The following is a 23,620-nucleotide window of genomic DNA, read 5'->3' on the forward strand; positions in this document are numbered from 1 at the left end:
GGATTATGTGAGTATTGTATACTGTTATATTGTTTACATTGATTCTGAATGAATTTGAGGCTGTGCTCCGTGGCTAACAGCTAATGCTACACTGTTGGAGAGATTTATAAAGAATGAAGTTGTGTTTATGAATTATACAGACTGCAAGTGTTTAAAAATGAAAATAGCGACGGCTCTTGTCTCCGTGAATACAGTAAGAAACGATGGTAACTTTAACCACATTTAACAGTACATTAGCAACATGCTAACGAAACATTTAGAAAGACAATTTACAAATATCACTAAAAATATCATGTTATCATGGATCATGTCAGTTATTATTGCTCCATCTGCCATTTTTTGCTATTGTTCTTGTTTGCTTACCTAGTCTGATGATTCAGCTGTGCACAGATCCAGACGTTAATACTGGCTGCCCTTGTCTAATGCCTTTCATAATGTTGGGAACATGGGCTGGCATATGCAAATATTGGGGGCGTACATATTAATGATCCCGACGTTACGTAACAGTCGGTGTTATGTTGAGATTCGCCTGTTCTTCGGAGGTCTTTTAAACAAATGAGATTTATATAAGAAGGAGGAAACAATGGAGTTTGAGACTCACTGTATGTCATTTCCATGTACTGAACTCTTGTTATTTAACTATGCCAAGATAAATTAAATTTTTCATTCGAGGGCACCTTTAACTGAATATTGGCATGTAGATGTCTTCAGGCCAGGACTCTCATAAAACGTGAAGTTTGGCGAAGTTTGGTCTTGTTTCATGGCGAAACATCGAATTTTGTCAGGCCACCACAGACACGCCTTTCAGCGAAAACTCAAGATCTTTGCAATTTAGCGCCACAAAGGCCTTTAGGTTAGACTGATCTATTTAAAGCTCTAGGAGGAGTTTGTTAAAGTACAACGTCTGGAAATGGCAAAAACTGCAAAATTTTGCAGAGAAAATTCAAAATATCTCACTTCCTGTTGGGTTTCAGATTTTGCAACCAGGGACTTTTTTGTAGGTATTGGGCTGTATCTACCAAATTTCATACCTGTATGAGAAACGTAGCGCGAAGGGCGCTTAATTGAAATTTTGTAGGTGGCACTATCGAGCCATTTTTCCACACCTAATTCTGAAACCCACATCAGACGTAAATTTTCACCACTTCTGACACGTGTGCAAAGTTTCATGAGTTTTCGAGCAAGTTTAGGCCCTCAAAAATGTGATTCATTTTGGAGAAGAAAAATAATTGACCGAGCAATTACAATAGAGTCCTCACACCATCAGTGCTCAGGCCCTAATAATTAACACCTCGGGTGTGCTTTATTTTCTTATAATTCAAAGACCTGTCGTCAATTATTCCTTTAAACAATTAAGACTTTTGGCCGTAACTGAATATATTAGTAAAATGACTAAAACACTCTCTGTACCTGCATCTGAACATGTTACATAACTGCTCTTAAATCATTCTCAGTTCACTGGCCGCCAAAACATTTTGTTGTGTATTTTGTGACTGATGTTTTGGGACAGTAGTTTGCTGTGTGTGTGTGTGTGTGTGTGTTATTGCAGTAGGTTGAGCAGACGCAGCGGGTGAGGGAATAATGCGGTCAGGGGCCCAGTGGGGAGAGAGAGAGAGAGAGAGAGAGAGAAAGAGAGGGAACACAGACCTCATCCAGCTGTCGCACAGTAAACAGCCCAGAGGAGGACAGCAACAGGAAAGCTCCAACATCACCTTCATCTCAAACCTCCTCTTCACAGATAAACGCTCTCCTTCAGCAGCTTGAGTTGCCCGTGGCGTCTCCGCTCTCGTCAGATGTGAGTTTCCAAGCAGCTTGAAGAGTTTATCCGAGCTTTAATGAGACTCCGTGGCTCCGCGGAGCGCCGGAAGGAGTCGGGGGAGGAGGGGGAGGAGGCGCGGAGAGGCCGCGGAGGGGCTCCGGAGCTGCCGAGGGGGGCAGAGACGGAGAAAACGAAAGAGCGAGAGATGGCCACGGGAGGAATCACCACGCTCCCGGCCTCACCGGACGACGGCGCCAGCGGAGGCTTTCCTTCGGGGAACTTCAAGGAGCCCAAACGCCTGTACTGCAAAAACGGAGGCTACTTCCTACGGATCAACTCGGACGGCAGGGTGGACGGGATCCGCGAGAAGAGCGACCCGCACAGTGAGTGCATTTGTTCTGTTCTTTCCATGGAAAAACAGGAGAGAGGAGATGATCTAGAGCAGACCGCCTGTACAAAGACTCTTTGAGATGAAAATCAGGCCTGATGATGTCAGGTTTCCAGATTCAAAATGAGAAGTTCTTGGATATTTTCAGAAAGGGTCTCGGTAGTTGTGAAGTTCAAGAGTTCACAGACTTTTAATGTGTGTAAAAGCATGTTTTCTTCACCATTTTAAAGCTTTTAGAAAGACTGGTGCGTTATTGAGACCAAAGGTTTCACCTTGAAGTGGAAATTATTTCCATGTTCCAAGTTCAGTTTAGTCCTGAAAATCATCAGAAATACAATTCAAATAGAAACTGAAACAATGAATGCTTTAGATTCATGGTCAGGGTTAAAAATAACGTTGTTAAGGGCAACCAGATTGAATGACAGTTCACAAACCCCGCCCACCCCACGGTTCATTTATTCTGATCTGAACCTCTGTGTGTGTGAGACACTTTTTACATAGTTTAAGTCATTTCTGAGGGTAATGAAACAGATTTGTCACTGTTGAACATTGATTTGTTATTAACCCCTATGGAAAACTTCCATAGACTTCCATTGTAAATGTGTTTCACATAAAGTACACTGTTTACTTCATTTACATGCTGTTTTTACAAATGACGACATTACTTGATTTATTCAAATGGAGGTTGCGTCAGATTTAACTCATTTCTGAGGACATAAAACACACACACACAGACTCATCAATCACGTTCCTGTCTTGTGTCGTCTTCAGTTTTCGTCTAAACACAACGACATGATCTGAACGTCTGGTTTAATAGAGCGATGCCGGATGTACCTCCGATCCCAGTACAAACATCCAAACAGATCGCCTCATCACAACAACACGACACTGATCATCCGACAGTCATCTTCTGGCTCTTTAAAAGAAGCCAGAAGCCAAAACACTGATCTGAAACCTGATCTTGATAAGAAGAGGGTTCTTTGGGCCAGAAACATGCTCAGATATCAAGCCTCAGTCTCATTATGATCTCATGTGGACACGTCTTTATCACCCTAACCAAACACAAATCATCCTTTCCTGCCAAAACTCCACTCAGCTGTGAGGAAATTAAACACATTTATCTAATAGTCTGTGTATGTGTGTCTCTCTCAGTCCGGCTGCAGCTCCAGGCGACGGCCGTCGGTGAGGTGGTGATCAAAGGTATCTGCGCTAACCGATACCTCGCCATGAACGCTGACGGACGACTGTTCGGATCGGTGAGACGCTCTATGATCTTCTGAAAGCTCATGTCAGATATTTCCTCCAGTGTTCACATTTACAGATAAAGCTGGAACAGAACCTCAGAGTGAGGCTCTTCGTCTTTACCTAATGAAAAGATAAACATTACCTAATATTTTATAATATATAACATATTAATATTTGATGAATCAATTTGTTATACACGGCAGGACTGTTTAAGTGAACTGCAAAAAAAGCTAAAAGGTGATTAACAACATTAAAAGAAACAGGACCTGAAAGGAGCCAGTAGTCGTGTCATGCCTGAAAAATGAAAAACTGACATAATTCTGTTTTCTATGGAAGCTTGTTTCTGCCACGGAATAAAAAAATGCGACTAATTGCGACTTTTTTCCTCACAAATACAAGTTTATTTCTCACAATTCTGACTTTTTTAAAAAAATTGTTTACATCTCGTAATTCTGACTTTTTTCTCAAAGTTGCGTGATATAAACTCATAATTGTGAGTTATAACGTCAGAATTATGGGATATAAACTTGCAATTCTGACTTTTTTCAGAATTGTGAGGTATAAACTCACAATCGCGAGTTATAAAGTCCGATTCTGAAGAAAAAAGACAGACTTTTTTCTCAGAATAGCGACTTTATATCACAATTTTGAGAAAAAAAGAGTACGATTTGTGACAAAGAAAGTCAGAATTGTGATATAAAAAGTCCTTTTTTTTATTCCATGGCGGTGTCATGAGAAATCGAGTCCCTCCCCCAGGAATCGGGTCTCCTTTAGGACCTCAGCGATAATGCCTGATTAAAAGTTGTTATTGTGATGTCTTGACTAATTCATCTATTTCACTACTGTATGATGTTTATTAATTTAAGTGCACAAACAACATGCTTGAAATATAAAATGAATGCCTATGTATTGCATAATAAAACAAACTGGACACAGGTATTGGAAGCAAAAAACATACCTAATATAAAACAAGCTAAGCTAGCAGGCTAATCAGGTAGATATATGCTATGCTAGTACATAAGCTAACTAAGAAACAGTAAGAATGAGAAATGCTTGATTTCACAACCATTTAGTTTCAGTTATAAACAGTCGTTTAAAATAAATGCATGGTGATTATAACGCATTTTTAAAAACTACATAATCAGGCGTTAAAAATACTACCCATTAAAAGTCGAACCAATGGGATCACTCGGGGTCCTAAAGGAGACACGATTCCTGGAGGGACTCGATTTCTCACCACACTGGAAACAAGCTTCCAACTATAACTTTCAGTGCTTCAAAAAAACATAAAACATTTTAAAGGGGTTATCTGTAGAATTCAGAAACCCTTGTCGTTAGTGACACCGGTGGCCGTTAAGTGAACTGCAGCCAGTAACTTACTGCTCACATATGTAAATATGTGCTGCACGCTTTACTCTCAATAACAATACAAAAGTAACAGCGGTGAGAAAACAGCAGTTCAGAAAGCATCTGATCATAGTGATGTGGATGTGTTTGACCAGATCTGAGATCCTGTCGACAGATGAGGTCTTAAAATTACACTGTTATGATAGTTTGATTATAAAGGATATTTGAGACTATAGACTATATAGATCTGGCTCTATGAGACTATAGTTTGAATAAATCCCTTTTCTTTGCACGACACATTGACATTACAGTACAGAATGGCTGTAATTTTTGCCATTCTTTTGTTATTTTGTTATTCTGAACATTGTATAAGCATTCGTTTTGTGTGTCATTGAACCAAGATTAAATCAAATATGTAATGGATGCGTTCTTCTCCAAACCAGTTTAAGGTTAGGGTGTGGGGTAGGTTTAGGGGGTTAGTATCTGTTGTAGCATTATGTAGGCGATCAGCACTGTGATTGACATGAGTAATGAGATCTTTAGAATCGCTCCATTTAACGGAAGAGAAATTCGGCACAACACCGGCAAAAATGTTCAGAGTCCTTCATGTAAAAATCAGCCTACATGCTTTCATAGACAACCCAGGATGTCAGGGAAGGTCTCGTTTTTTTAAGTTTCATTATAAACTGGCAATAAAAAAGTGATCAATGCATGAAAAGTCATACATATAGCCTCTTTAATCATAGAAAATAGCTTTTTAAATATCTAAAAAAAATCAAGAAATAGGCTATTATATATAAATGAATAAAGAAATCTGATCAGATCGGTACGTCAGCGCAGAAGAGTTTGACTCCCACAAACACAGCTCAGGATCCACACACACACACACACACACACACACACACACACACACACACACACACACACACACACAGTTGTTTGCTCCTGAAACAATACTGACATTGATGACGGAGGTGTTGCACAACAGTGAATGAACACTGACTCTGTTTCTGTTCAACACTCACGAGAGAAAATAGAATGAAACGTTCCTAAAGTCAGAATGTAACAAAAGTTTCATCTGAAGCATCAATCCCTCTAATCGATCAACCACCTTAATATAGAAACACAAATCAAGTCCCATCCACATTTATTCTCACTGAATATCCTGTTATATATCAGATTACGGATTACATTGACTTGAAAACCTGAAAAAAGGAACATGCCAACATTACAAAGGTCACAAAAAACAGCCGCATTGGCCCGGAGCTCTGGGTTTCCTGACAATCTCACATTCCTGTCAGGAGACGTTTTCCAGACTTCAGGCTGTATTTAACTACTCAGGAAGAGAAAGAATATTCCCCTAATAAACTGCAGTTTCACATGTTGATTAATGATAAAAGCTAATATTCCAGCTGTTTTACTGCTGTATCTGAATCAAGCTTCCATAGACGGAAAACAGCCGAGGTTTGAGGGGTCCAAACGTCTGAAATATGGAGACAGACAGACAGTTTTAGGATCGAATCATGCTGAAGAGCATCAGGTTTAGTGCAGCTGTCACTGAGATATTCTCACAGCTCATCTTTTTAAACTTTAAAGGGGCTGAATGTAAAATTCAGAAATGCTTGTTATTAGCGACACCGGTGGCTGTTCACATAACATATCGTGATTCAATGCCCTTGATATACTCACGGCGAAGCTCTTTTTCATTCTTTGTTTAGAAGTAATAAGATGGAAATATCTTTGCAGCGAACATCCTGATGCTGTCCACGCTGCTGAGAGCGACGTTTAGATGAATATGTGATTAATTAAACAAATTAATCGCATGTCAAATTTGGCTGAGAAATTACCCCCAAAGTCATTATTGTGTTAAATGACAAAAGCATCAAATGGACATTACAAAAAGTAGCTTTAGAAAAAAATATTTTATTTGATTCAACATGGAATTTATTACACATAAACTTTTAAATAGCCATGAGGGTGAGTAAATGATGACATAATTTTTATTTTTTGGGTGAACTATCCCTATAATGGGTGTGTGGAATGTGACAATTTTGTTAGTCTTGAAGGATCAGTTCAAGCAGAAATCATTGTTTATTCACCCTCATGTGATTCCAAACCTGTATGCTGTTACTTTTTTCCACAGAACACAAAAGGAACCTTCAAGCAGCTATTTTTAACAATGACAGTTCATAGTGACCCAAGCATAAAGGTTTGGAATGACATGAGGGAGAGTAAATAATGACAGAAATGTATCTATTCCTAAATTGCACTAAGCAATTTTAATGCAATTTTTTTAATGGAAGCTTGTTTCTGGCACGGAACAAAACAATTTAAAAGACATTTGCAACTTTATTATCTTAATTCTGACTTTTGTCCCCTCACAATTGCAAGTTTACATCTCGCAATTCTGACTTTTTTTCCCCCCTCACAATTTTGAGTTGTAAAGTCCAACTGGGGGGAAAAAAAGACGACTTTTTTCTCAGAACTGCGAGTTTCTCAATTCTGACTTTATAACTCGCAAATGTCACAATAAACTCGCAAATGCAAGTTATAAAGTCCAATTCTGGGGGGGGAAAAAGATGACTTTTTTCCTCAGAATTGCAAGTTTATATCAAACAATTCTGACTTTATAACTCACAATAAACTTGCAATTGTGTGTTATAAAGTCTTTTTTCCTCAGAATTGCGACTTCATATCATGCAATTCTGACTTTATAACTCGCAAATGTCGCAATAAACTCACAATTGCGAGCTATAAAGTCCAATTCTAAGGGGAAAAAAGATGACTTTTTTCTCAGAATTGCGAGTTTATATCAAACAATTCTGACTTTATAACTCACAATAAACTTGCAATTGTGTGTTATAAAGTCTTTTTTCCTCAGAATTGTGACTTCATATCATGCAATTCTGACTTTAACTTGCAAATGTCGCAATAAAATCACAAAAGCAATGACAAAAGCATCAAATGGATATTACAAAAAGTAGCTTTAGAAAAAAATATTTTATTTGATTCAACATGGAATTTATTACACATAAACTTTTAAATAGCCATGAGGGTGAGTAAATGATGACAGACTTTTTATTTTTTGGGTTAACTATCCCTATAATGGGTGAAATATCCTTTTTTTTTAAAAAAAATAATATGGATATATTAAATAAATGTTTAAATTAAATTATACTATAAATAAGACACTAAAACTGCCAGTAGATGGCGGTAAATGTCTTAATGAGTAAGTCATTGAATCATTCATTCATTCGATTCATTCAAACGGCTGAATCATTCAGGAATGAAGTAAATGGCTTTCTTAATGAATGAGTCATTGAATCATTGGTTCACCCAATTGATTCGCTCAAAATGCGGATTCATCTTGAAATGAAACAGTTCTGATCTGGCTTTGTAGGTAATATTTTAGTTGGCAAAATTGACCCTTCGCAAAGACCCGCCCCCCTTAGTTGCTTTGTCCGACAAGCCATGGCGCTGTCACGCCACACGCAGTGTAAAATACATCGCGGAGCAAAGAGGACACTGACAACACGTCGACAGACAAGACAGAGCAGTTACTTGTGATATTAAACAAACTCCCAGCTTTCAAATTATGTAATTTTTAAAGAAATTCGAACAATAAAAACCACTTTAATGTGTCGTGACAGATCGCTGTAGCGCCTCAGCTCAAGCTGCTCGTGAACCGATCATCTCTTCCTACTAGTTCATTTATAGCATCAAATAAACATGAATGAACATCAGAAGGAATGTTGTTTCAATCGCAGAAAGACGTCAATACACACCATTTTTCAAGTTCAAGTCCACTGAGGTTAATCTTCAAACTCCTGAATGCTTTGTCGGACAAAATGCCGGATTCGGCGTTATGATTGGTTAGATCGCTTGTCAATCAAACTCCCGCCGAAGGGTCAATTAAGCAAAAACAGACAATATTGTGTCTAAAATATAACACATTAACTTATTTACTGAACTGTTGTATAAAATCAATATCACATTTGCACTATTCAGGACAAAAATAGCACTTGTGTGATATTGCTTAATTATATCATGATTTAAATATGAGACAAAAACTCATACGGGCCATTTTTGCCCTGATATCTTGGATATTAGAGTCATTCAAACTCATTCTATTGGCTTCATCACACAGTGAGCTTCATGTTCGTCACCATCAACTGTATGAAATGTGAGATGAACTACGCAGGTCTGGGGCGGGTGCGTTAAATGCGTACAAAAAGTGATTAATACATGAAAATTCTTACATATAGCCTCTTTAAACTTCTACCAATTTTTATGCTGATAATATATTTTGTAGAGAAAAAGCTTTTAATTCTAAAAACAGAAAACAGAAGCATATGTACAATGTGTCTTAATGTTGTTTCTGTCTCTCTCAGAGAAGAACAACAGATGAATGTTATTTCCTGGAACGCCTGGAGTCGAACAACTACAACACGTACAGATCCCGGAAATACCCCGACTGGTACGTGGCTTTGAAGAGAACGGGCCAGTATAAGAGCGGTTCTAAAACCAGCCCGGGCCAGAAGGCCATCCTGTTTCTGCCCATGACAGCCAAGTGCTGATCAACCCGAAACGAGACTGACACACCACTGACGCAGATGTGCTTCTAACCAACCTGACGTAACGAGATTGATGAGCTCATCCAGAAGGTTAAAGGTCACCTGGATCGCTTGTGCAGATTTTTTACCGGTGTCTGGAAAACGCGTCACGAAAGCGCTTCCCTTTAGCATTTATATCTAGGAACCGTTTCCAAACAGATGTACTTGGAGAGCATTACAGGGTTTATTTGTTCGTGTTCAGTCACCCTGGAGATATCAGCAAGATCCTCAGAAGAGACTCGTCAATTCAAAATCCCACCGATTCCATCTCAGATCCAACTTTCCAAAATACATCATTATTCCACTGCGTTCCCTCAGTAGGGTTGGTTGGAAGAGTTCACTGATCTGCACTATAGAGAGATGTTGAATTTGACTGCATCTTCCTGCAGGAATGTTAGTACGGCCACAAAATGTGAGATTATTTAATGCTGCTTCTCTTTATGCAAAAGATATTTCTATACTGTATTTTAGAGGAAAAAAGACAAAAGTTTTGCTTTGATGAAGGGAAGAACACAGTGAATGTTTTTCATATAGCTTTATTCTCTTTTTTATATATCGTATTGACTGAGAAAAAAGTTTCTATTCAGTTCAGTTACACAACGGTCTTGATTGTTTCTCCGAGTAACAGTAAGAGTAACAGTAATAGTTTATCTTTTTTTTTTTTTTTGAGGTAAATTGTTTTAAAAGTAGACTTTAAAAGTAGGCCGCATTTTCATTGTTCAAAAAAAATGTTTCTTTTGATTTAATGAGTAAAAATCCGACCTACATATTTCTAAAGCCAGGTTCACACTGTACGAATTTGGCCACGTTTTGGCCGTCTGAGACCAATTCTGAGAATCCTAAAAGATTCAGATGAATCAGAAGCAGCCTTTGCAATTCTGGGGCCGTTTCAAACAAACAGTTGGAGTATGAATACAAATAGGCAACATCAAAAGGAAATGTTTTACACTTGCTCAGATTTTGACGTTTTGATTTTGGCTTTCCAATAACGGAGTGCTGCAAAAGATCTGACAAATTTATCCGTATCCAGCGATGTCATAACAGTCTTTCTTGCAGCATGGTGGACCGCAGGCGCGAGATATAAATATAGAAAATGAAACAATGGAAAACACGCAATGAAACTAAAACTGCCAGTAGGTGGCGGCAAATGATTCTCTCTAGATTCACGAGTGAGTCATTGAATCATTCAGTCAACCGATTCCTTCTTAACGCAGAGTAATTCAGTTGTTCCAAGATGCGCAATAGTTCTACTGGGGATGTTATGAAAATCTAACAATGAAAGTCACCAAACATTAACTTCTTGTTTATTGAACTGTTGTATAAAATCAATAGGCTATCACATTTGCAATCGTGCTGATATTCGGGAAAACAGCAGTCTATATTCTGTTATAAATATTAAAGGGTTAGTTCACCTAAAAATGACATTTTTGTCATTAATTCCACACCCGTAAGACCTTCGTTCATCTTCAGAACACAAATGATGATATCTTTGATGAAATCCAAGAGGTATATGAGAGGTATAATCAACACTTTCAAGGTCCAGAAAGGAACTAAAGACATCGTTAAAACAGTCATGTGACTGCAGTGGTTCAACCTTAACGTTATGAAGAGACGAGAATACTTTTTGTGCGCAAAAACAAAACAAACATATTTATTCAACAATCTCTTCCCTGTCAAGCACAGTGAAGCTTCCGTGTTTACGTCCGAATGCCGGCTCGGTATTGGCCGAGGCTGATCACGTGATCAGCACGACGCATGCGTGTGATGCTGACGCAGGAGCCGGCCAATAATGAGTCAGCGTTCTGATGTGGAAGCGCTGGACGTAAACATCGAATGAGAATGACACAGAAGAGAAGATATTGTTGAATAAAGTCCTTATTTTTGTTTTGTTTTTGAGCACAAAAAGTATTCTCGTCTCTTCATAACATTAAGGTTGAACCACTGCAGTCACATGACTGTTTTAACAACGTCTTTAGTACCTTTCTGGAGCTTGAAAGTGTCGATTATATTGGACGAGTCATATACCTCTCGGATTTCATCAAAAATATCTTAATTTCATCAAAAATATCTTAATTTGTGTTCTGAAGATGAATGAAGGTTTTACGGGTGTGGAACGACATGAAGGGGAGGAATTAATGACAGAAACTTCATTTTTGGGTGAACTAACACTTTAATTTATAATACATTTGCAATTGTGCTGATATTCGGGAAAACAGTACTCTATATTTGCCCATATATCTTGATTTTGGGGGGCATTTTTATTAATTTTTGTGGCATTTTTGCTCGCAGTAACTGAACGTGTCACGGATTGACGATTCTTCTTCTTGCATGCGTTAATTTTTAACACGTCTGACATTAACAGGGATCATGTCAATAAACGGTCGGCACGTCCTGATATTGCTGAGTTAGATGCGTTCCTGGGTCAACATATTTTGTTGATCCTGGGTCAACATTCTAGTGTGAAAATTTAGTCTTAACCCTAATCCTACCCCTAAACCTAACCCTACCCATAAGTTATCCCAAAAATCAGAGGGAAATGACAGATGAATAACACTGATGTAGAAGCACCAATTCATGATTTTAAGCCTAAACTTGACATAATCTGTAAACTTGTCCCTCAAATCTGATTGGTTGATTTGAATGTTGTTCCAGGATCAACAAAAATGTTGAACTCAGCAAAATCAGGTTATGCAAACGGTCGATAAATCGTACAGTGTGAACCCGGCTTAAGATATGTATTTTTAAGATAAAGTCTTGTGAGATTCACTCTCTTGTGCAAAATATCACTCTTAGAAACGTAGAACTATACGCAACCTTAAAGGCTTTCATCAGGCACTTCATATATATAACCTTTTAGAGGTTCCATCATGGGATCATTTTATGGATTTAGTCCTAATTGCGTAATTTTGTTTTAAATTAAATTGTTTGACTTAAAAAGCATGTAATCATAATTCATCACTAGAAAAATGTAAATAACCTGTTAAACATGAAAGTATCATGCAATCATTTAAAACATAACCTTTCTTGGCATAAAGTAATCTTTAAAATTCCGTCAAGAACCCTAAAGTTCCATACAGAACATTTGTTTCTAAGAATGTAAAAGTGTTTATTTTGAATCTTTATTCTGAAGAGAGTGCGTCTCTGGCAGCCGCCGGTGGTAAAGCTGATAGAACATGCCGGAATAAACCGCCGGCAGCTGCTCCATCGTGAGGTCAATGTTGTGGAAACCCTTTTCCAGTCCGTACACTAGAAGTTTGGCGACGCGGCTCGTGATCGGCGTCGTCTCGCTGGTCTTGGCGAGCTCGTTCAGATCAAGCCATTCGCAGCGCAGACACTCTTGCGTGCAGAAGTCGATTTCGTACGAAAGCGGGCTGAGTCTGCAGATCAGGTACATGTCGGACATCCCGAACGCTCCCGGGTGGTTGTGCTGCTGACGAATACTTAGGAGAGATCGGAATTCTGATCGGATCCCGGTTTCTTCGAAAACCTCCCGAACGGCCGTCTCACCTGAAATAAAGCGTCCCGTCAGAACTGAGGAACTGCACTGCAAAAAATCATGTATTTTTGTCTTGTTTTTCAGTACAAATATCTAAACTTTCTTAAATCAAGATACATTTACTGGAGAAGCGAAATGATTAAAAATGTGTCAAAATGAAGTGAGCTTGTGCTTAAAACAAGAACAAATATCTGTTAATGGAGTCAGAAAAATAATCCTGTTTTCCCTTTGAATAAAGATTATTTTTCTGACTCCATTAACAGATATTTGTTACAAATTTTTTTCATTAAACAAGACTTAATATCTTCAGTCATTTTGCTTGTCCAGTAAATGTATCTTGATTTAAGAAAGTTTAGATATTTGTGCTGGAAAACAAGACTATTTTGCATTGTAAAAAAAATAAATAAATAAAAAAATTGGTGTAGAAACAATTTTCACTCGGAAAAAAACGCTAGTAAGTTTACATAATTACACAGAATCTGCAAGCAACACATCTAAATATGAAGTATAAAGACTGAAATAGTATTTTCTTGTAAATCATACTCCAGTATTTGTTTATTCACACCTTCACACAATCAGTTTGACTGTAATAATGTTGTTTACTGTATCTTATATCATGAGATTTAGAGAAACATACAGTAGGATGAAAACGAATGAAATGATTTGTGTTGTTCATCATGTACACTTGTGAACACTACGTAACTTTGTTTATACAAAACATTTATTTTTCAGAGAGAGCATCATAATTTATGTAATCGATAAATAATCTAGCTGTTTATATACAAAAACAAGTGTCATAAAGAAGGGTATTTTTGTAACTGAATGTCTCGAGGGTCTCAAATCTTAGATCTTGTAAATGCACTTTTGGAGCAGGTGAAGATTCTTTTGCTGAACTGCTATGTGTTATTTTGATATGTGTGATTGTGATTGGAACAGCCGAAATTATGATTTAACATCAGTTCTGGATCTGAATCTTACCGATGTTTTCTCCAAGATCTGATAAACCACCAGGAAACTTCCAAGCGTTCTTAGTCTGAAAGGGAAAGAAAAGTCTTGTTTAACACGTGCATGTTGTTTTAGTTGTTCACTTAGAAATATATTTTTATGAAAATTAGTCTGACTGTAAAAAATAATGTTCTTCCTCAGTATATTTGTCTTGTTTTCCAGTACAAAACTCTATACACCATTGTATTCCCGGGTCAGTTTGGACCCAGTGGTGCGTGAGCTTATAAAACTTAATATTTTTCAACTAAAATCATATTGTATCTAATCAGTTACTTCTCATTAATGAGTGAATGCACAAATGTTTTAAAGTTTACCATGTTTTTACCATGCTATTACTTCATTTATTAATTAAAAAAAGAGAAATTTTCTTAAATTTAACATTTTTCAAGAACTACAGCAAAAAACAGTGAGATGCAAGAAAATATATATTTTTATCAATATTTTTGAGAAATCTTATTTTAATATATTTTTATATTAAATTTATAAGAACATATAAAATGAGAATTACCAGTGTGATAATCTCAAAAACTATATTTATGAAAACTTTTTATAACAAAACAACATCAATATTAGTCTGAAATGTTTTCGAACTAAATATATTCATTTTACTTGAATAAACTTTTACTTTCGTATGAAAAAATGATGATGTTAAACAGCATAATTTCAAAATCCAGCATAATTTCATGTGTAATGCCAAAGTTCAAGATATTACGTCTTGTGTTCTGAAAAATTTACAAAAATGAAGTGAGTTTGTGCTTAAACAAGAGCAAATATGTGCCAAAATAATAATTTTGTTTTCCCTTTGCATTAAGTTTATTTTTCTGACTCCATTAGCAGATATTTGTTCTTGTTTTAAGCTCAAACTCACTTCATTCTGATATTTTATTCAGAAAATAAGACTTAATATAGTAAAGATATTTTACTGAAAAACAAGACAAAAACACAGAGGAACAAAATACTGCTATTTTATCGTTTTCATTCCACTTTCACAGATGATCTAAATATTATTTATATCTATCAATACAATATCAAATATTTTCATATAAATGTTGTCTTACAAGTTTTAGATTTGAGATTGTGGACATTACACAGTCTTTCCATAGAGAGTTTTAAAATAATCTAGAAAATGCTGCTAGTTATAAAAAAACAACAACTTTGATTCTTACTTGAGTAGTTTTTGGTAAAATGACAAAAAATGTAACAGAGCAGAAAACAAACGAGTTGTGAATGATGTAATGCAACAGCTGTTAACGGTTTGTGACATGAGAATTTTTCTGTACTATCAATAAAATTCATATTTTTGTGGGCAATGATGTTTGAAATAATTACTTTTAGCTATACAGCAAATGCAAAGCAAAAACAATGAAAACATATTTAAATCATTCCTAAGTTCAGTCGGACTGAGGCAGATTGTTTTTCCACTGCTGGAGGATTGAAGGCGCAGCAGGGGTTTTAATCATTTCGACACACAGAAACATCCCCATGAGATTGATTATTATGCAATCTACTCAGATAAATAGCTCTAAAATGGGCCGCAGTCGACCTCTGATACTCCCGGAGATATTTTCACCCTCTCAGGCTGGATACGCAGGCCGTTCTACCAGTAAATGACGACCGAAACAGGCTATGACGCAAGATAAAAGCAGAGGAAAGATTCTGGCGGAAGGATAAAACGATCCTTTGAGTTTCCATTCCAGAGCGGAGAGCCGCCCGGAGCTCAACCCAACTGTTTATTTTACTGGGAAACGCTCTGGAGGGTTGAAGGGAGACGTGTAACGAGGTCAGACACAGAGTTCATTATCAATCGCAGACTCGCTTCGGAATTCTACAAATAGAGTTGATTCTGGATTTAGATATTCTGATCTTGGAATCTTGGAATCAAAAGTTGAAATTGTTTCAGAAAATAATGATATTAGAATAGAAATAGAACTATATATAGATCAGCACCGGTCAAACTTTTGGACAGAGTCTCTTCTGCTCATCACGCCTGCATATATTTGATCAAAAATACAGTAAAAACATTGAAATATTATTATAATGTAAAACAGCTGTTTTCTATGTGAATATATAGTATAGTGTAATTTATATCCTGTAATTTTCAGCATCATTACTTCAGTCTTCAGTGTCACATGATCCTTCAGAAATCATTCTAATATGATGATTTATTATCAGTGTTGGAAATAAATAATAAATCAGGATCCTTTGATTAATAAAATTTGAAAAAAAAACAACAACATTTGTCCAAAACAGAAATCTTATATCAAAGATACAAGTGTTTACTATCACTTTTGATCAACTGAACACATCCTTGCTGAAAAACAAGTATATTATAAGTAAGACACTAGTGTATATTGTTACAAAAGATTTCTATTTTAATTAAATGCTGTTCTTTTTAACGTTTTATTCATCAATGAAACAAAGTATCACAGATTATAAACACTGATAATAAATCATCATTTTAGAATGATTCTGAAGGATCATGTGACACTGAAGACTGGAGTAATGATGCTGAAAATTCAGCTTTGATCACTGGATATAAATTATAGTTTACTGTATATTCACATAGAAAACGGCTGTTTTAAATTGTAATAATATTTCACAATTTTGCTGATTTTTTCTGTATTTTTGATCATATAAATGTAGCCTTGATGAGCATGAGAGACTTCTTTAAACATTAAAAATAGTAAAATGTGTCCAAACTATATATATATTTGAATCTGATTGAAAAAGTCAGTTCCCTCCAATATACATTCATATAACTACTTGTATTTGCATGAATTATGTGAATGGTTTCCGACTCTTTAACACAGAGCAGACTGTGAGCTATAGTAAGTGGCGCTGCAGGCCTCAGTAATGGGTTTCAGGAAGGAGTGTTTACACAAGCGAGCGTGACGATGGGGAAAGGTCAGGGGTTCGAGGCTCTCGTACAACACTCTTCAGTGTGGCTTTGACTGCATGTTTGTTTGTTGGCATGAGCAAAACGACACGGATATTTACCTGGACAAAAATAATCAGGGGTTTTCAAGTCACACAGAGGCTTGAATCAGACTGAATGAGAGACTGATCCTGTACCTTATTCCTGTCCTGAACAACAAGGACTTTGCCGTTGGATTCATCCACAACAGCACCTTTAAACAAACACAGAAGATTCACAATCAACAAATCAATGAGAAAAAGAACAACTGAGAGGAAATGTGCTCGACTTATTCACTGCTAGAATATTCCAAACGTGGGATTTCACCTTCATGGCATTCGGCTTTAATCAAACACAGCAGACAAACACAAACACACAAACACACACGCATCCTGAATCCCACTGCTGCCAGACTGAGCTCATGCTGTTGCCCGGGCATCTTTCCGGGCATGTTCAAACATGCCTGTGTCCAGCAGTCTGAGAGAGAGAGAGCTTGAACAGCGCCACCTGCTGGACCTGCTGATTTAGAAGTCAAGCGTTTATCTGACTCACTGCTGAGACAATGACGTCCAGCTCCGCCTCTGTGGATGTGATGGGTGGAGAGATAGAGTTGTGGGCAGGGTTAGACCTTCTAGCTCCACCCATTATGCTCAAATGACATCTAAAGAGGCGGAGCTGGACTTCTGGACAAACTCATCCTCTTACCAGCGACTCCTATTTGATGTGTGGCAAACGCAGGCAGTCTGTCTTCTCCGTGTCCGGCCCACAGGCTGAGAACGGCCACATCTCTGCGGGCGTGATGGAAGCTGAAGCCGTGACGCGCAGCCGCTGCAGACAGTCTGCTGAGAGAGATGGGGACGTGCAGCCATACGGCGACCCGACGCTCCGAACGCCACTGATGCAGAGACACTAACACACACACACACACACACACACACACACACACACACACAGAAACAAATGAGATATATATATATATATATATATATACACACCGGTCAAAAGGTTAGAGACTACTATTTTTAATGTTTTAATGAGTCTCTTCTGCTCATCAAGGCTGCATTTATTTGATTAAAAATACAGAAAAAAATGTACTATTGTGAAATATTATTACAGTTTAAAATAATTGTTTTCTATGTGACTATATAGTAAAGAGTAATTTATATCCTGTGATCAAAGCTGAATTTTCAGCATCATTACTCCAGTCTTCAGTGTCACATGATCCTTCAGAAATCATTCTAATATGATGATTTATTATCAATGTTGGAAACAGTTGTGCTGCTTGATATTTTTTTTTATTGATACTTTTTTCAGGATTCGTTGATGAATAAAAAGTTAAAAAGAACAGCATTTATTTAAAATAGAAATCTTTTGTAACAATAGCGTTCAAAACACTGCAAAAATTGCTGTTCTTACTTAGAGTTTTTGTCTCGTTTCTAATCAAAATATCTAAAAATTCTTAGATCAAGAAGCATTTTCTTGACAAGTAAAAATTATTTTCTTGTTTTCAGGAAAAATAAGTCAAAATTAATTGAGTTTTTCCTTAAAACAAGCAAAATAATCGTATTTCAAACCAAAAATAAGCGATATAATCTTGTTTTCAGTTTATCAAATTAAGATTATTTTGCTTGTTTTAAGGAAAAACTCACTTAATTCTGACTTAGTTTTCCTGAAAACAAGAAAATAATTTTTACTTGTCAAGAAAATGCTTCTTGATCTAAGAATTTTTAGATATTTTGATTAGAAACGAGACAAAAACTCTTAAGAACAGCATTTTTTGGGGTCATCATTTTTTTCTTTTCTTTTTTTTTTTTTTGAAAGAAATTAATACTTTTATTCAGCACGGATGTGTTAAATTGATAAAAAGTGATAGTAAAGATTTATATTGTTAGAAAAGATTTCTGTTTTGAATAAATGCTGTTCTTTTTAACCTTTTATTCATCAATGAATCCTGAAAAAAAAGTATCTCAGGTTATAAAAAAATATGAAGCAGCACAACTGTATTAAACACTGATAATAAATCATCATATTAGAATGATTTCTGAAGGATCATGTGACACTGAAGACTGGAGTAATGATGCTGAAAATTCAGCTTTAATCACTGGAATAAATTACAGTTTAACTTGTATTCACAGAGAAAACAGCTGTTTTAAATTTTAATAATATTTCACAATTTTTACTTTATTTTTATAAAATAAATACAGTCTTGGCGTTCTAAAACATGTTGAACTAGTGTGTACTGTATGTATATTGTATGTTTATTTAATCCTTTAAATAAATAAGCAGTTACTAAAATATTTTGGGAAAATATTGAAAAAAAAAAAAATTATTTTCATTTAGCCTACATTTTTTACTCAAAGTAATGACAATATCATTTGTAAATATTAAATATATATATATATATATATATATATATATATATAAAATTTATTTTTTTTATTAAAAAATTATTAAAATTTAAAACAGCTGTTTTCTGTGTAAATATATAGTAAAATGTAATTTATTACTGTGATCAGCATCATTACTCCAGTCTTCAGTGTCACATGATCCTTCAGAAATCATTCTAATATGATGATTTATTACATTATATATATATATATATATATATATATATATATATATAATTATATAATTATATATATTATATATATATATATATATATATATATATATATATATATATATATATATAAATATATATAATTATATATACAATATATATATATAAATATATATAATATATATATATATATATATATATATATATATATATATATATATATATATATATATATATATATATATATATATATATATATATATATATATATATATATATATATATATATATATATATATATATATATATATATATATATAATATATATATAAATATATATAATATATATATATATATATATATATATATATATATATATATATATATACATATATATACATATATATATATATATATATATATATATATTAACAAATAAAATGAAATAAACTCCTATGCTGCACTAATTTCTGTGCCCTTGAGTACATAACACACACTCGGAAACACATGCATACATAACACACAGTGTCACTGACAGACATCACACTATACTCATGCATGACTTCATTTTTTATTTTTTAATATCATGTTATTTCCTCTCATGTACCCCTCAGCAGCTCCTCAAACTCGTCCTCGCTGATGTCCGGCGGAAAGTCTCGAACCGTCACGCCGCCGAACCGATCCACAGTGCCGGACAGCAGAGGCCGGCAGAGCCGCTCCTGAAAGCCGGAACTGAACCGAACCGAGCCCGCAGAAACAAACCTGCGCTTACTGAACACTGAGGAGAACCTGCACAGCACAGAGGAAACCCTGCAGAACCCGCCTGACATGATCCAACTCACCATGATCCCAAAACAAGCCGCACGAACGGCGTAATGACTCTATTACTCGCGCACATGAAAATAAATTATATATTCGTCGCTTTAAAGGGACAGTACACCCAAAAATGAAAATTCTGTTATCATTTAGTTTCAGTAAAATACTTCTTCTCATTGATTGTAGTGCTGTTACGTTAGCCTATTTATTATTTATTTTTCCAATTTTAATTTATTTTTATTTACTTATTTAATTGAATTTTGTTAATTTAATTTAATCTAATATATTTATTTGTCTATTTAAGATACACATTTATTTCTGTATTATTTTGAATCTAGTTTTATTATCTTTATTTTCTTTTATTTACATTTATTTATTTATTTATTTATTGTTCTAGTGTTCATTTATTCATTCATTTAATCTAATCCTTGCCTTACCGGGGTTCAATTATGTTAGATATAAGCAAAAACAAGGTTTTTGTGTGGATAAAGGTTGTATTGTGTAATAGTGAGATTATGAGGCGTTTATATTTTGGGTTTTACGGTAGTTAACGGGGAGGAGCTGAACTTTCACATCGGGAAGTTTATATTCACATGTGGACGGTGTTTGTGTGTGTGTGTGTGTGTTTTAACACACATCTAATAACTGATCAAACATCATGTCATCAAGCAAGAAAGGCAAAGGGAAAAAGAGGCTGAGTGAAGGAGAAGGAGACAGATCCGGGTCAATCTGTGATGAACCCGATTCATGTGTCTCGAGCGGCGGATTATCGGTTACAGATTTCATAGAGAGAGGTAACGGGAGCGCGCGACACCAGGGGCGCGCATTGTCTTCATTAATATTAGTTAGGATAAATTACTTAAAATATGATAAACGTCCCCAATCAGTGCTTGACCCTATAATGGTTTGAAGGGCGCTTCTTTTTGATACTCGCGTGTTTAAATGTGCACTCAAGTCACTTTTTCTGATTTTACTTCTATTTATTTATTTAAAAAGATGCTGTATTTTTCATGGAGAGGGTCGCCCACTTAAGGTTCACGCCATTTTGACATCACGTGACCAGCCATAACCAATAATAATATGACCACTAATTAAAAAAAAAGTGACAATATTAATTACAATACAATAATTATTATTACAATATAATAATTACTGTTCTTATATCATATTTCATAATAATTATTGTTATTATTAATGACAATAATAATAATAATGTTTACTTTATATTTATCAGCCATTGCTGAAGTTGCTTTATAACCTCTAAACAAAACAATTAAAACAAAAACATGTTAAAGGGTTAGTTCACCCAAAAATGAAATTTATGTCATTAATTACTCACCCTCATGTCGTTCCACACCCGTAAGACCTTTGTTAATCTTCAGAACACAAATTAAGATATTTTTGATGAAATCCGATGGCTCAGTGAGGCCTGAGCAATGACATTTCCTCTCTCAAGATCCATTAATGTACTAAAAACATATTTAAATCAGTTCATGTGAGTACAGTGGTTCAATATTAACATTATAAAGCCACGAGAATATTTTTGGTGCACCACAAAAACAAAATAACGACTTATTTAGTGATGGCCGATTTCAAAACACTGCTTCAGGAAGCTTCGGAGCGTTATGAATCAGTGTATCGAATCATGATTCAGATCGCGTGTCAAACCGCCAAACTGCTGAAATCACGTGACTTTGGCGCTCCGAACTGCAGATTCGATACGCTGATTCATAACACTCCAAAGCTTCCTGAAGCAGTGTTTTGAAATCGGCCATCACTAAATAAGTCATTATTTTGTTTTTGTGGCACACCAAAAATATTCTCGTGGCTTTATAATATTAATATTGAACCACTGTACTCACATGAACTGATTTAAATATGTTTTTAGTACATTAACGGATCTTGAGAGAGGAAATGTCATTGCTCAGGCCTCACTGAGTCATCGGATTTCATCAAAAATATCTTAATTTGTGTTCTGAAGATGAACGAAGGTCTTACGGGTGTGGAACGACATGAGGGTGAGTAATTAATGACATTATTTTCATTTTTGGGTGAACTAACCCTTTAATAAAATGAATGAAATGTGAGCGGAAAAACACGTACCAGCACAAACCCCTCATGTCAATGTGCAAAAATAATTAAATAAACAAGCTAACACCATAATGACACATAATGTTTAATATTATATTCAAATATATTGTATTTAAAATCTACATTTGCATGTGATGACTGAATGCGTGTGTCTGCAGCGGAAGATAAAGCCCCTCAGCGATGGCGTTCATATCTGGCTCAGATGAGTGTGAACACCATGAAGACTCTGAACATCTGTATCGGACGTCCTATCCTGATCTCCAGCAGCGCGGGACAGCAGGAGGTGTGTGTGTGTGTGTGTGTGATTACATTTAATCTGGATTACATAATCAGATTCCAAAAATTTAATTCGATCATTTTCCCCCGGTTGCAGGTGTGTGTGGCGTGGCCAACATCTCAGTTCCCCGGCAGGCGTGTTGGTCTGCAGTCCAGCGTTCAGTCGAGTCTGAGAGTGAAGTCTGGAGATCATGTGACCCTGCAGCCCATCACTGGAGCTGTGCTACAGGCTGAACACGTCCAGCTGAGCTTCAGGTACCAGCTCACATCTCAACCGACGTCATAAACACAATGGGAAAGGTCATAATCGGAGATTCAGCTCAGGTGCAGTCATAATTATCAGTGCTGCAGTAACTGTGAGGGAATGTCGCCATCTGCTGGTAGAAAGCAGACTCTTTACTCTGTACATAAAAACATAAAAATACTATTATTTAACTATAATAATAACTAGCCTGGGACTGCTGTTTGAACTTCTGGTTATGTGTTACCAGTGTAATGCATGTAAACACTCCTTTTCTGAAGTTCTTGCACATATGAATCAGTACATTTCATATAACTTTGCAGAAACAAGGTTGGTAAGTGGTTTTATCAGTTGTTTAACACGTGTAATGTTTCACATAGAAAGTATTGCGGCTATACTTTTAAGGACATATTTTATAATAAATATATTTTTATTTATAAAAATTAACATGTGATAAAAATGAATATACATGAATACAAACAAATATAATCTAAATGTATATAAATAAAAATGTTTTATAAACATTTCAAAACATTTATTTTTTTAATATTTAAATCATAAATGTAATATATTATTCTAAAAATATGTATATATTTTAAACATTTTTATAATATTATTTTACATTTTTAATAAACATTTGTGATTTGTAATCATATAAATAAATATTATGATATAATATTATGAATAAAAACAAGTACAATATAATATAAATGCATATAAATGTTTTTTTACAGCTTTTATTATTTATATATAATATATTAATTTATAAAAATATACTTATACAAATTTATACAAATTAAAAATATTAAAATTTTAAAAATATAAAAATGTGCAATATTTTTAATAAAAAATATTGCAAATTGTTATAT

The 23,620-nt window shown here is 35.3% G+C and overlaps 3 protein-coding genes across 5 annotated transcripts in view; 2 read left to right on the forward strand and 1 right to left on the reverse strand.

The window, feature by feature from the left end:
- The first annotated feature begins 1,611 nt into the window (after positions 1-1,611).
- fgf2 (fibroblast growth factor 2) lies at positions 1,612-10,863 on the forward strand. The gene is made up of 3 exons (XM_048189230.1): positions 1,612-2,142; positions 3,300-3,403; positions 9,131-10,863. Exons 1-3 carry the CDS (start codon positions 1,836-1,838, stop codon positions 9,314-9,316), a joined length of 597 nt encoding a protein of 198 aa, XP_048045187.1. The 5' UTR covers positions 1,612-1,835; the 3' UTR covers positions 9,317-10,863.
- A 1,428-nt stretch (positions 10,864-12,291) lies between these two features.
- Positions 12,292-20,195, reverse strand: nudt6 (nudix (nucleoside diphosphate linked moiety X)-type motif 6). Of its 2 annotated transcripts, XM_048189243.1 has the most exons (5): positions 19,935-20,195; positions 17,473-17,676; positions 16,926-16,981; positions 13,827-13,881; positions 12,292-12,859 (listed from the first exon to the last, which is right to left on the reverse strand). In XM_048189243.1, the coding sequence occupies exons 1-5, from the start codon at positions 20,170-20,172 to the stop codon at positions 12,459-12,461; spliced, it is 954 nt and encodes a 317-aa protein (XP_048045200.1). In that variant the 5' UTR covers positions 20,173-20,195; the 3' UTR covers positions 12,292-12,458. The 2 variants fall into 2 exon arrangements, with proteins under 2 accessions (XP_048045200.1, XP_048045209.1); XM_048189252.1 differs by lacking the exons at positions 17,473-17,676; positions 19,935-20,195 and adding an exon at positions 17,095-17,393.
- A 358-nt stretch (positions 20,196-20,553) lies between these two features.
- spata5 (spermatogenesis associated 5) overlaps positions 20,554-23,620 on the forward strand; it is a 56,337-nt gene continuing 53,270 nt past the window's right edge. Inside the window, exons 1-3 of one of the 2 annotated variants that reach the window (XM_048189271.1) lie at positions 20,554-20,937; positions 22,393-22,517; positions 22,608-22,765. In XM_048189271.1, coding sequence (XP_048045228.1) covers positions 20,802-20,937; positions 22,393-22,517; positions 22,608-22,765 — 419 coding nt within the window. In that variant the 5' untranslated portion in view covers positions 20,554-20,801. The remainder of the gene's footprint in view (positions 20,938-22,392; positions 22,518-22,607; positions 22,766-23,620) is intronic. The other variant, XM_048189262.1, reaches the window with a different exon arrangement.

This window comes from Megalobrama amblycephala, linkage group LG1, assembly GCF_018812025.1.
Source record: "Megalobrama amblycephala isolate DHTTF-2021 linkage group LG1, ASM1881202v1, whole genome shotgun sequence".
Classification (NCBI taxonomy): Eukaryota; Metazoa; Chordata; class Actinopteri; order Cypriniformes; family Xenocyprididae; genus Megalobrama; species Megalobrama amblycephala.

What these genes read in the sequence shown, in the direction of transcription:
- fgf2 (XM_048189230.1), top strand. Translation starts at nt 1,836, where the DNA reads ATGAGACTCCGTGGCTCCGCGGAGCGCCGGAAGGAGTCGGGGGAGGAG. An exon ending in CGAGAAGAGCGACCCGCACA is followed by an intron (nt 2,143 to 3,299) that starts GTGAGTGCATTT and finishes TGTCTCTCTCAG; the next exon opens with TCCGGCTGCAGCTCCAGGCG. An exon ending in ACGGACGACTGTTCGGATCG is followed by an intron (nt 3,404 to 9,130) that starts GTGAGACGCTCT and finishes TGTCTCTCTCAG; the next exon opens with AGAAGAACAACAGATGAATG.
- nudt6 (XM_048189243.1), bottom strand. Translation starts at nt 20,172, where the DNA reads ATGGTGAGTTGGATCATGTCAGGCGGGTTCTGCAGGGTTTCCTCTGTG. An exon ending in TTGTTCAGGACAGGAATAAG is followed by an intron (nt 13,882 to 16,925) that starts GTACAGGATCAG and finishes TTTCCCTTTCAG; the next exon opens with ACTAAGAACGCTTGGAAGTT. An exon ending in AGATCTTGGAGAAAACATCG is followed by an intron (nt 12,860 to 13,826) that starts GTAAGATTCAGA and finishes GCTTTATTTCAG; the next exon opens with GTGAGACGGCCGTTCGGGAG.